This window comes from Nipponia nippon, unplaced genomic scaffold, assembly GCF_047370975.1.
Source record: "Nipponia nippon isolate SJK-2023a ecotype South Korea unplaced genomic scaffold, ASM4737097v1 scaffold_9, whole genome shotgun sequence".
Taxonomy (NCBI): domain Eukaryota; kingdom Metazoa; phylum Chordata; class Aves; order Pelecaniformes; family Threskiornithidae; genus Nipponia; species Nipponia nippon.
In genome coordinates, this window is record NW_028262413.1 from 32575511 (window position 1) to 32589166 (window position 13656).

The window sequence follows — 13656 nt, forward strand, 5'->3', positions numbered from 1 at the left end:
GGCTGTCCCCATGTGCCGAAAGATGAGCAGGCGGGGGAGAAGACTGGCCTGGCTGAACAGGGAGCTTTGGCTGGAACTCAGGAAAAAAAAAAAAAGACAGTTTACCATCTTTGGAAGAAGGGACAGGCAACTCAGGAAGACTACAAGGATATTGTTAGATTATGCAGGGAAAAAATTAGAAGGGCAAAGGCCCGTCTAGAACTTAAACTGGCCACTGCAGTTAAGGATAACAAAAAATTTTTTTACAAATATATCAGCAACAAAAGCAGGGCCAAGGCGAATCTCCGTCCTTTGTTGGATGTGGAGGGAGACATCGCCACAAAGGATGAGGAGAAGGCTGAGGTACTTAATGCCTTTTTTGCCTCTGTCTTTAACACTCAGACTGGTTATCCTCAGGGTATTCAGCCCCCTGAGCTGGGAGATGGAGATGGGAAGCAGAATGAAGCACCAGTATTCAAAGAGGTAACAGTTAGCGACCTGCTCTTCCACAAACCTATGGGACCAGATGGGATCCACCCAAGGATACTGAGGGAGCTGGAAGAGGAGCTTGCCAAGCTACTTCCCATCATTTACCAGCAGTCCTGGTCAAACGGGGAGGTCCCGGGTAACTGAAAGTTAGCAAATGTGACACCCATCTACAAGAAGGGTCGGAAGGAGGATCCGGGTAACTACAGGCCTGTCAGCCTGACCTCAGTGCTGGGAAAGGTCATGGAGCATTTCATCTTGAGTGCCATCATGCGGCACGTGCAGGACAACCAGGGGATCAGGCCCAGCCAGCATGGGTTCATGAAGGGAAGATCCTGCTTGACCAGCCTGATCTCCTTCTATGACAAGGTGACCCGCTTAGAGGATGAGGGGAAGGCTGTGGATGTTGTCTACCTGGACTTTAGTAAGGCCTTTGACACTGTCTCCCACAGCATTCTCCTGGAGAAGCTGGCTGCTCACGGCTTGGATAAGTGCACTCTGTGCTAGGTTAAAAACTGGCTGGATGGCCGAGCCCAGAGAGTGGTGGTGAATGGAGTCAAATCCAGTTGGCAGCCGGTCACAAGTGGTGTTCCCCAGGGCTCAGTGTTGGGGCCGGTCCTGTTTAATATCTTCATTGAAGATCTGGATGAGGGGATTGAGTGCACCCTCAGTAAGTTTGCAGATGACACCAAGTTGGGTGGAAGTGTTGATCTGCTGGAGAGTAGGAAGGCTCTACGGAGGGACCTGGGCAGGCTGGATCGATGGACTGGGGCCAACTGTAAGAGGTTCAACAAAGCTCAGTGCTGGGTCCTGCACTTGGGTCACAACAACCCCATGCAACGCTACAGGCTTGGGGAAGAGCAGCTGGAGAGCTGTCTGGCGGAAAAGGACCTGGGGGTGTTGGTTGACAGGCACCTGAACATGAGCCAGCAGCGTGCTCAGGTGGCCAAGAAGGCCAATGGCATCCTGGCTTGTATCAGGAATAGTGTGGCCAGCAGGACCAGGGAGGTGATAGTGCCCCTGTACTGGGCACTGGTGAGGCCGCACCTCGAGTACTGTGTTCGGTTTTGGGCCCCTCACTCCAAGAAGGACATTGAGGTGCTGGAGCGTGTCCAGAGAAGGGCAATGAAGTTGGTGAAGGGTCTAGAGCACAAGTCTTATGAGGAGCGGCTGAGGGAGCTGGGGTTGTTTAGTTTGGAGAAGAGGAGGCTGAGGGGAGACCTTATTGCTCTCTACAACTACCTGAAAGGAGGTTGTAGCGAGGTGGGGGTTGGTCTCTTCTTCCAAGTAACAAGTGATAGGACAAGAGGAAATGGCCTCAAGTTGTGCCAGGGGAGATTTAGATTAGATATTAGGAAAAATTTCTTCACAGAGAGAGTGGTTAGGCATTGGAAGAGACTGCCCAGGGAAGTGGTGCAATCTCAGTCCCTGGAAGTGTTCAAAAAACGTGTGAATGTGGTGCTTAGGGACATGGTTTAGAGGTGGACCAGGCAGTTAGGTTAACAGGTTAGACTTGATGATCTCAGAGGTCCTTTCCAACCTTAATGATTCTATGATGCAAACTCTTCTGTGTTAAGAAAATTATTTAATTACCTGAAAATATATTATTTTACCCGAGGGACCCTGCATGTATCAACAGCTTAATTATTAGTGATACACTTCTCAATGTTATTCTCTTTGTTATTCAGGCTTTGATTCTCTGCCTTAAAGAAGCTCCTTTCAGAAGATGAGAAAAAATGGCTTCTCTAAGGACTGGTCGTTGATACTAGTACCGTAGTGTCTGATTTAACATTCACAAAGCTGCTGTGTGATAGCAAGATCTGATCTCTATTGTAAGAAAGGGAGCTGAGATAAGGAAGAATGAGGTTTAAAAGAAGCGTTCAATAATTTAATGCCCCATGTTGAGTGATTGGGATTGGATTTTTTTTTTTTTCTGTGTTCAGTATCATATTTATTACTTGACAATAGTCAAAGCAAAATTTGCATTGGCCAAAACTGTAATTATGATTTGGCAGCTCATCTGCAAATCAGATCCAGAGGATTTCAGTCAGACACCCAAAACGGAAAGTACGTAGCTCACAAACTGAGAAAGGATTGGATTAAGTAAATTGCACCATAGGTGACATTTTTTCCCCAAACTGGTAGAGTAGCTAGTTCCAGAAACTGCAGGCCATCTTTCATGTTCCTCATTCTGTCTGTCTGTTGTATACCTACTAGCTTCTACAGTGAATGAGACAGAGATTATATAATAACTCTTCTAACTTAACATTCCCTGTTCATCCCTAGAGTAAGTCCATTCTGCACACTGAATGAGTCATAGATCATATGGAAAAAATAGTATGTAATCATATAGTTGAGAATGGACCTCACAGGCAAAAAGAGCCAAATTATATAGTAATTGCATGGACAGTCTCTTCTAAGTTGAGGTTAAACATTCTTTTAATGTCCTGTGACTTACTGTATGTAACTTTATAGTTTTAAAACAAAACCAAAAAAGCCTTCAAAACCAGAATGCCATCATGTGAATACGTCACTATTCACAGGACTCATCAGACCATTGCAGTTGAGCTAATGGTAGAAGGAATTTATACTCTACTAGTCCTACAGGGCAATGAAAATGCTTTGCCATGGTGTTCATAGGTTTTTCTCACCACAGGCGTTTCTGCCATTCCTCCAAAGACAGCCCATCTCTGCTCCTTCCCTCTAGCAGAAGCTGTCCCACTGTATTGTCTTGCTCAGTCACACTTCTCACTTAGTACCTTGACTAATATTTGCCATCTCTTCTGTCTCCAGTCTCTCCTTCTTCTACTTAGGTTCCCCAGCTTCTTTCCAGTTTCATCCAGTTTCACTTTCTTCTTCTCAGTACCTTCTTCAGCTGGCTTGCTCATCCAGTCTTATCTCTTGAATCCCAGTCCCAAGATTTATCCAAGTTTTTCCAAAGTATTCCATGCATTTTAGGTACAGGCGTTTGTATTAGGCTGCTTCCTTGCTTTGTCCATGCTGCTTGCAACAGGCTCAAGGGGTTATTAAGAGCAGAAGAGAGAGATGTCTTGTTTTCATTTCCAGTGACTGCCCCTAATACAGACCTCAGGAGCACATACCAATAATTGCTGGAAAACTTCTCAGCCTCTTTTAGCATCAGATGTGGAACACGCTTCTTGTAAACAGATTGTTCCAGTAGCTTAGCTGCAAAACTTTAATAAGTTTTGACTGAACGTGTACAATGTATGATTATCAGCAGTTTTTTCAAAATCTTGTTGCCTGGATATATTTGGGTAGATTTCCATATAAAAGGCAGAAGATGCATTCTTGAAAAAAAAAAAAAAAAACAAACCCACTTTCCTGTCTGACTTCATTTCACTCATTAAAATAAATCAGGCACTTATATTTTGAAAAAAAAATTATCAGAATATTTGAAGCATGGGAAAAAAATAAAACACTTCTCCCCTCTTGTTTTCCTTCAGACTCATTCTTGGATGAAATACTTCAGTCAAAAATGAGACAGATACCAGGAGCGGAAAGTTTTAGTCTGAACGCTTAAAGTTTGACGAACTCATAAGTAAATGGACAGTGCTACCAGCTGTAGCTATACCAAAGCATTACAAAATATGGTAAATATATCTGCTAGTTAGTTTAAGGTGCCTTTTTTTTTTTTCTTTTAAGTAGTATAACCTAGGAATAAAGAATGTATTGCAGAAACAGTGTAAGTGTGTTGTATCAGAAACTCATTTTTGATGGAAATAAGAACTCCGAAATATGAATAATGCTGTAATTTGTTACACTTGGCTCCTGCAAACTCAGTCATTTTTAAGCTACATGTACGGTGCTCTACCACTGTTCACTTTTTGTGGAAAACAAATTGTTCCACATTGTGGGTCTTTTTTCTTTTTTTTTTTTTTTTTTTTTTTTTTTTTTAACAAGAAAGAACAAAATGCATTCTCTCAACGGACTTACCAGAATTCACCCTAGATGTAACATCTGTACATTTGTGCCTGTACATTTCTGCCTCATATAACACTGCATAAACATTTCTGTTGCCTGGTTGTCACTTACAATAGAGATCCTTCTCTAAGAATATTGTGATTATTGCTGTAATAAGAATTTTTAATTGAATAGTGGAATATGATGGTAATACAAATCAGAAACTTCCCTAAACTTTCAGTCCTTCTGCTGGAACCATTCAGGTAGTCCCTCCTCCCACACAAAGGCTGGTCATTTAAATGGAATGCATGCAATTGAATTTCCATTTAAATTGATGAGGCTTTCGTATAGAAAACTGGTAGAGGATTATTCCCATGTACTGATGAAGCTGGTAGAATAAAAGAGTAAAGTAGTGAAACCTATGTGACATAAAGACTGCACCCCAGGAAGAATAGGCTGCTTCAAGAACAATGTTTTTTAAAAGTGAAATTAAATACTGCTGGAAACCTTGGAGTAGATGGTTTTATCACATTGGCATAATCTTCTACAAACTACAAGGGCTAGATATATCATCTTTGCTTTAAGTCTGTTGATTTCACTAGACTTGCATCAATTATGAGTTTGTCTTGGGGTCTTCCAAAGCTGATACTGGTGGTGCCTTTCAAAAAGGGTTTTGGAGTGGCCGATTTTTCTAGTATAAAGAATACTACTACTACTATATTAAAGCAACTATCCTTAGTACATAAACCTCACATTTTCTGAGGAGGACTATTAAAACATGCTCTATTTTTCAGGTGTATTTGAACAATGTAGACAGATGAGACACTGAATCTGCAGCAAGGCTGAAAGCTTCCATGTTAAGGCATTCTTCAGACTTTGAGCCAGGTTGTGTCAAATGGAAAGAACTTTTCATTGATTTCCCATTAAATGAGGCAATAGTGTGCAGTTTAAGCACCTTGAGCATTATGTAGTGTTTCTATAAATAGATATTTGAATGGAGGGATTCTTGTATTTGGTGGATTCTTTTATGCAGCATATTTATATAGAAAAATGATACCACTGCTGAGACTGAGAACAGCCGTTGTACAAAGTCGTTATGACTTCTGTTGCAAATGCCAAGCTTTTGATGCTTGATTGGGATCATGTAAAGAACATCCTATGTGCATTCCAGTCTTGATACTAAAGTACTTCTTCGCTTGGGGAACTGGGCACTAAAAGAAATTTGGGACAGTAAAATAGTAACTACATTTTGAAAAAGTGGCTTTGGAATGAGTTGATAGTCATCTGGTCTTTTGCAGGATCAAAAAAAGACCAGCAAGAGTCAACCAGCTAGATCGTTGGCAGGTGTGAATTGACATAGCTCTGACTTCCATAGCATACTTGCATATCACTTTACACCAGATGATACTCTGTTCCAGCATGGTCTGTTTTCAGTATTTGTCTTCTATTTTCTAATTGTTAAACTTAGATGTTATAGAAACCAATTATTTTTTCTCAGATTGTTTTTTTGTTTGGTCGGTTGGTTGTGTTTTGTTTGTTTTTTTTTTTTTTAATAGCATTTGTAAAATTTTAGCAATAAACAGAAATGAATGATTTTCTTGACACGTTTTTGGTACTACTGAGGAACTGTACTGTTAATTTTCCTACTATAGCTCTTTGGTGAGCCTCTCCTAAGCTTATAGTGCCAAATGCTTCCAGTCATGCACATTAGATCAGCATAGGTGCCTTGTGTGGGATGGATGAGCAGCTAACATTTTATTTAAAACCAAAGCTGGCGTTGAATCTATTACAAGTTCTTGAAGATCTTAAGTTATTTCAGTCTAATCAGATGGGTCTGTCAGTGAGAATTTAAAAAAAGCCACAAACCCGTGAAGTTAAGCAGAAATACTTCTTTTTCCATCTGTTTGGTTGATCTTTCTTCCCCATTATTAGACATATTGTGTTTTCAGCTGTGAAGTGCTATGGAAGGGAAAAAAGGTAAAGCAGTAGTAGATGCACTTGCCACGTTATGCCTTAGTGCCTTATTTGTCTGATACATTGCAAAGTTAATAAAGATTAGGTTTGGGTAACACTTCAAAGACTTTTCTAGTTAAATTCAGGGGACTTTCTTGGTGCAAAGCCGAAATCATTAATGGAAAAAAGGGTTCTTAAGTTCCAGAGTGAGATGGTAGCAGTTCCCTTACTCATGGCAGTGGGAGCCAGCACGTACCTTGGGAAAGGCAGGCACCCCGCTGTGCAGCTCTGCCACGGACCATCTTCCTTGTTCCAAACACAAGCTCGTTGCTAGCTGAATGGGATCTGGGCAGAAATAGAATGATTTTGTATTGTACACACATCCAAGGTCTTTTCCGTCTACGACAGGCAGCCCCTTGAAAGCAGTGAGGGAAAAGAGAAAGGCTGTGACCCTGTACTACTTGCTCCTTTAGACTCTGCATCGCTTCAGAATCTCTCTCTGGTTAGTAAAGGAAGTTAGTAGTTTATGATGATTGTCATAACTAAGCCTAATCTCCATTGCAACAGACATGTAGGTGTAAATTCATCGCTGGAGGCAGTGCTGAGATTTCGGCAACACAGGTGCTCATTCCTCAAACTTGTCCAGATACTGCTGCATTCACAGATGTTAATTTTCATTCCCTGTCAAGCCAGACATTTATAGTGTACTGTCTGTGGTCATGGACTGTAACTAGAGCTGGCTAGCACTATTTTTACTGCAGGGCTGTTCTTCACATAATTTTTAAAATTTTGCATTTTAAAGTTTCTTGCATATTTTTGTTTTTCAGAAGCATCAATTCCATTTTAATAAAAAAATCTGCCTGATATTTTGTGCCACAGATATCAAGACACATTTAATATATCTTATTTCTTTTTTTAGTTGGCAGACAATTGTCTTCATGTTCTGTTACCATTTTTAAAAATTAGAACTATTGGGGGAATAAAAGAGTCTCCAGTAGTTTAAATGGATCTGTTGCTGTCTTTCAGTGTGTGTTCAGCTAGACAAAAGTAAGTTGCCTTGATTCTAAGTAACAGTTATAGGGGCGTGCGTGGTCCTTGGCAATGCAGAGAGAAACAACTCAGCAGAAGAATTAAAATTTGAAGGACCCCAGATTCTGCTTTCAGATATGGGCATGGAACTCCCATATGTTTCAGGAGGAACAAGGCACCAGCACTTCAGAGCAGAAGTTCACCGCAGACATGGTGGATTGTTGTGTAAAGAATTGGAATTTATATAGTATGCATATTGCAAGGACATGCCACTTTTAAGAGTATGTTCTGAAAATGAAAGAAGAATCTTCAGATTACTCTTTCAGAAAGAAATGTTTTAGGTATTTTATTTTTCTTTGGAGATGTGTTTATCCTTTGTAATGTCAAAGGATTAATATGATTAGATAGAACCACTGCAGAAATGAAAACTAGAGTACAACTAGATTACTTGGACTTAACTTAATATCTAGTATTGCACACATAGAAAATATTAATTATGAGTTATGCCTGAGCCTGGAGAATCCAGAAGGACTATGGGGCCTTGGAAAAAAGAGTTTGCCAGTTACTGTAGGTGATAAGAATGAAACAGTGCCAAAAATCTTAGTCAATGTTTTAAATGCCTTTAGAGCTGGTTTCAGGATCAAAATGGCCCATTTATGCATTTCCAGAAGTGCATTATCTCAGTGCAGCTTTGAAACAGCTTTGCTAATGGCAGGCAGGCATCCAGTGTGAGCGCACATCTGCTGGCAGACTGATAATTTTCTGGTGTTTTGCCAACACTTCATTAATTAACTGAAGTGTCAAAGACTTGTTAAAAACCTGTGCTTTTTGAATGTTTCCCAAAAGCTAAAAAGCAAGTGGGGTGGTTTCTTTGTTTTGCAGTCTTAGCTGTACTAGCAGCTCATTTTAAGAAAGCTGTAATGGTACATGACAGAGATACTGTGTGTTGCTGTCCCTCAGAATACTTTCATACCTGCGTATCTCAGATGAAATTGAGGCAGAAATAAAGCTACTGTTTCAGAAGTGCAAAGTTTCTGTCAACTGCAGACACAGTGCATTTCACGAAATTTGGCCTGAGGTCCCAAAACACAAAGGGATACTTCTAAAATGTTTTGTCTTAAGTACTGCCTGCCTCATCAACGCAGTGCTGTGCTGCGCTGCTGCTGTTAATATCACATTCTGAAAGCACAGGAAGAAAAGTTGGCCAAGATGTCATACGCATTGAAACAGCTGTATCAAACTGCAGCAGTGGAAGCTCAGACAGTGTCTTACCTTGTGTGAAAATGTCCAGCACTTTGAAGGTATTTAGCTGAATAAAGTCCTGCATGCTTAATTTACAGCATTGTTTTTTCCAAGCAGCATATTTTAAGTAGGAGAGACGTCATCTAAAACCATAGAAAATTATGGATTCTAGATGCTGTTTCTAATTTTATAGTGCACAACTGAATAATAATAAAAAACCCCTTCTCCCAGCATACAGTGTAGTTTTCTAGATAATTTATATCTGCCTCTACACAATGGAATCTGAGATTTATCTTAGTAAATGCAACGTATCTTTTTTCCTGATCTAGCCTCTACAGACCTGGTTTCAAAAGGAGATTTTATTTCTTCTTTTACAAATGTCCAAAGGGGTCATCCTGTTTTTATATCAAAACCTCTATGAAAAACTTCAGATAACTCCCTCAGTAATCACAAAACAAAATGAAGTTTTTGAGGAAAAAATGAAATTCCAGATCTGTCATTAACAAAACAATGAATCAAAGTCAACATTTTGTTTTCAAAAAAATTTTCAAGTCCCTACCAGGCGGCATGATCCTAATGCCCTCATGTCACTGAAGGGGAACCGGGGGAGAATCACACAATAAGGTTAAATATTTTAGCAAAGTTCATTCCGAAAGCCTCTGGAAGATTTTGGAAAGAGATCCAGGTTGTTTAAATCCTAGTACTCTGGCTTAGCCACAGGAACATTCTTCATCTGTAAACATGCCAACATGCCAGCTTTTTAAAGCAAAATTGCTATTTGTTTGGCAGAGGGCCAGGAAGGGTGTAGGGACGCTGTCATGGGCAGGTGTGACCTGCTGCATGACGGAGACCACACGCTCCAGGGGATGGTGCTATGGGAAAGGCTGGCTTTGTCCTCAGTCGTCTTCCAGTATCTCCCAGCCGTATGTGTGAGCTGGGAAGCAAATGATGAACTCTCTAAGGTACAACTGTTAGACATTGTCAATATGAGCTTTCTTTGGGGTTGTCATCTTCTCATCACAGATGCTCGTTGCTGTCTTTTGGGAGTTTTATAGTCAAGTTATACGTGTTTGTGACAGAAATAGTAATTAAATAAAAGTGTAAAATAGGTTGTGCTCTCAGGGAATAGATGAAAAATGAGGATCTGCAGAAACCCCTATGCTAAAGTTTCACTTTTGATTGTACAGGGTCATGCTTTCTCCTTTTAGCGATAACAGTGTAAAAGATGTACTAAAAAGCCAGAGAGGCCAAGAGGAATTCTTAGCTCTTCTGAGAAAGGCTCAAGGATTTCATTTTCAAGGACACTGAGCAGTAGGCAGCATAAAACCGTCATTTTGTTCAGCTATGCGCTAAGAATTTAGGTGGGGTTAATAAATGATGTATAGATGTTAGCTAGTATATACATACAGTATAACTCTTTTAAGCCTTGGTGATTCATAAACTGTAGTAAGTTTGACTAGTTGCGCCTTGTAGTTAACTCTTTCATAAACTATTTTAAAAAGACATTTAAAAATAAAAATGAGTATAATCTGTATAAAGAATAAAGCAAAGAGTTTTTGCAGACCAGGTCACTCTCTCAAATTTTTACTCAAAATTTTATTTTGTAATTACAGTTTGACGAAAGAAATGGAGGAAGGACATCTAAGTTGGGACTTTTAAAGTAGCAGAGATGTTACTGAGTTAGCCTTTTCTTCTGATTTCGGCTTGATCCACAGAGTCTTTAGTGTATTTGTCAGTCCTTTGTCCTGCTTTAAAGCAATGGGGCCTCTGTCCTGTGGGCAACTTTCAGTAAGTTTAAAAACAGAAATTGTAGCTATATAAAAATGATCTTAGAAGGGGCGGGTGTCACTATTTTTTGGCAATAACAATGAATATTTTGATCTTTTTATTCATACGTTGTCTGCAGTTGGTATGAACAGGGTGTACAGGAAATGGTTTATGAGCCAGAAATACTGGTACACAAGAGCACGAACTCAAGGCTTAGAAAAGGAAAAACAAGAAACAACAAAACTTCACAATAGACTGTCAGAAAACATGTGCCAAAAAAAAGGGAAAAGCGTTCCAAAAAGAAACCCTTCAGGCTGGGCTCTTTGCTGGTGCAAACTGATGTCATTCTGCTGTAATTTAATGTAGTGACCTTAATTAATGCCAGCTCAGGTTCTATCCCTTCACCTTTAGGATATGTGCTATAATTGGTTTCCATGAAAAATGTAAGCTTCCTAGCCTTGGTTGGTTGGTCGTTGTGGCTGAATTACCCTTGCTGCATTGCTGGGTCACAGATGTAAGGATGCGTATTTCAGTTGTGGGAATGTAGCTTTGCTTTCTGCATTTGGCACTAGAAGGACTTTGGTCCCACCCTTCCAATGTAGTTTGGTGGCTCATGGTCCTATTTTCAGGGAAGCTTTTTTGTTTGTTTTTTTTCATTAGAGGATTTATTGAGGAAAACAATATTTGCATGTACTTGGAGATCTCAGAAGGGTGGGCGAACAAAGCACAGATGGCGGTTTGGCCAGAAACAGTGTTTATTCTAGAAGATTTGTTACCGTGATTCTAATGGAAAATAAAGTAGTCCATGAACCTTCCCCCAGGCATGTTTTTGGTACGGTTTATAGCCCACTTGAAAACTCTTGACTTTGACGTCTCACTGATCCAGTTACAGACATCTTCATAGATAGATAGTGGATACAAAGCAAGAACTCCTCTGGGACCTCTGGCGTGCTGGCTTTCACTGCAAAGGCGACCGATCTTTCCCTCTGTACAAATATAAGAGAACTGACTTGCAGTTGCAATAAGAGCTCTTCTTACTGATTCTCTTGTTGTTCCTTTCAAAAACACAATTATTTAGCCATGCTGCTTTCATATAATATTGTCTCTAGTTTTCCCTTGAAATCTGTCTCCTATAGAAAAAATACTCTGCTGTTCTAGTCCAGTTCTTCATGTGGTTTCTGCTGTTCTTGAATAGTGTTTTTACGAGCCATTTTGATCATCTAAAGGCTACCTGAAAAAATGCATCTGTGACCAAAGCTCGTCTATTTTCTCCAAGCATAGAAATTGTTCTAATTAACCCCTGCCTTTTCCAGCAATTTTTCTCCCCTTTGTGTGTGCCCACACACAGCGTAGTCTTTTGCTGTAACTGCTGTAGTGTGAGGATACAGGCAGAACAAAGCAATTAAGTATTTAAGTATTTAACTTGTATTTACTTTTGGAATCTGCTTCACATCTAAACAAGGCTTGTCTGCCAAAGGCTTGCATTGCAGGTGACCTAATAAAAGATGTTCATTCTATCTGTAAAATTTGCCCTGCCTCAATACGTGTGTGTGTGTGTGTTCACGCACGTGCCTGTACGTAAGAAGCTCTTCCCATTATTTAGCTTCAAGAACTCTGAAGCTAGCTTTTGAAGGCACAAGTTAAAATACGAAGTAATGCAATGACTGTAATAGCAGCATGTGGAAATAAAAAAGAAAAAGCGGTAATATAGTATTGAAGCATAGGATGAGAATAAGAAGCTGGTGTGGCCAGCTTTTAATAAGTTGTGGAAGCATGTATTTAAGTGTTTCAACTGTTGAATCTGAGCCCAGAAAATTAATAATGAAAAATGTGAAGCTGTTGTGGAAAGGAAATTATTTGGATCTAAATTATTGAATTTATCTTGAAGTGTCATCTTTTTGCTGAGGAAAATGACAGCTCAATAAAAATTTGCTTTTTTTGTAGAACTGTGGCTCCACAAACTCCACAAATTCATTTTTTTTCTGCAGGCACTTTTGATACTGTTACTTAAAAGCACGCTGTTTGTTATCTGTTTTAAAGAAAAGGAGTCTTCTGATGTTAATATCGTTCATCTGGATTAGAATTTGGCAATGCCTTCGTTAACCTTCTAAAGTGAATTAATAAGAAAGTAATAATAACATTGCTGTTGATTATAATGTGACTGTTTTTTTTATTTAAACAGACGTGTCCTGAAAGCAGCAGAAATATTAGAGAAGTGCAATGTGCATCATACAATAACAAGCCATTTATGGGTCGATTTTATGAATGGGAACCTTTTGCAGAAGGTAAGGGAAGACCACTTGGTTTTGCATTATTATACAGATTGTGTTTTGGGAAGGCAAATGTGGTTTTTACCCAGTGGAAGCCATCAGGCTTTTACTGTTTGAGTCTTGCTCATTTTGCTCTGTTTGTCTGCTGCATTTATTCATGGTAAGACAAGTAGATAATCTCACATCAATATTTCTTATATTTTACAGGAATGAAAGCATGTAAGTCCTACTTTGAATGGTATACCATTGGCTCTGTATAGCGTTGCAGCAGTATTTCAGCTACTACACTGTTAACTATTTTCTTTTTTTATGTATTTATTTTTGATGACAAAGGCTCAGTATGGCTCCATTTCAGTAAACGGAGTTAAAATTTCTTATGCCAACTGAGCATGTGACTCATGGTCCCTCTGCATTCATTTCAGGACTCTCTGGCTGTCTAATTTGTGTTTTCTAACGGTGTGTTTGATAGTTGGGATGGTGACTATGGGAGGGATCCTGTGCTATGGACTTCCCCAGCTGCATGTTGAACTGATTGTCCCGGAACACAGAGCAGCAGCAGCAGCGCTAGTAGTGGTCTGCCACCCTGCTAGAGTCCTAACCCTTGGAAGATAAAATCTCAGTCAGTTGGGGGTTATAACCTTTCTCCAGAAACGTCTTTTGTGAAATAGTTATTTATTTTGTTTGCCTTTCTGTAAACAAGAGCTGCGCCCCCATCAGTTGAGATTCATGATTATTTATGAGGTAAATAATTTGTTCTTCAAATATGTCTCTGGATTCAGAGGAATTTAGTTCATGTCTCATTTTTTAAATTAACATTTTTTAAAAGTTGTTTTCCACAAAACTTCAAAGACCAAAGAGGATTTATGCATAGAGAAATATGTACGCATACTGTGGACAAGCTGTCTTTATTATCCTGTGGCCATTCTGTCACCTGGCGTGAATCACTAGTAGGGGAGTCCAATGATGACTTCATTACCCACAGACTCCTTTACCAACAGGCTATGTGTGC

At 39.7% G+C, this 13656-nt stretch overlaps 1 protein-coding gene across 1 annotated transcript in view; it reads left to right on the forward strand.

The window, feature by feature from the left end:
* The window catches only part of THSD4 (thrombospondin type 1 domain containing 4), a 336017-nt gene that overhangs the window by 68814 nt on the left and 253547 nt on the right, over nt 1-13656 (forward strand). Inside the window, exon 6 of the mRNA XM_087744677.1 lies at nt 12560-12662. Within this exon, the coding sequence (XP_087600803.1) occupies nt 12560-12662 (103 nt within the window). The remainder of the gene's footprint in view (nt 1-12559; nt 12663-13656) is intronic.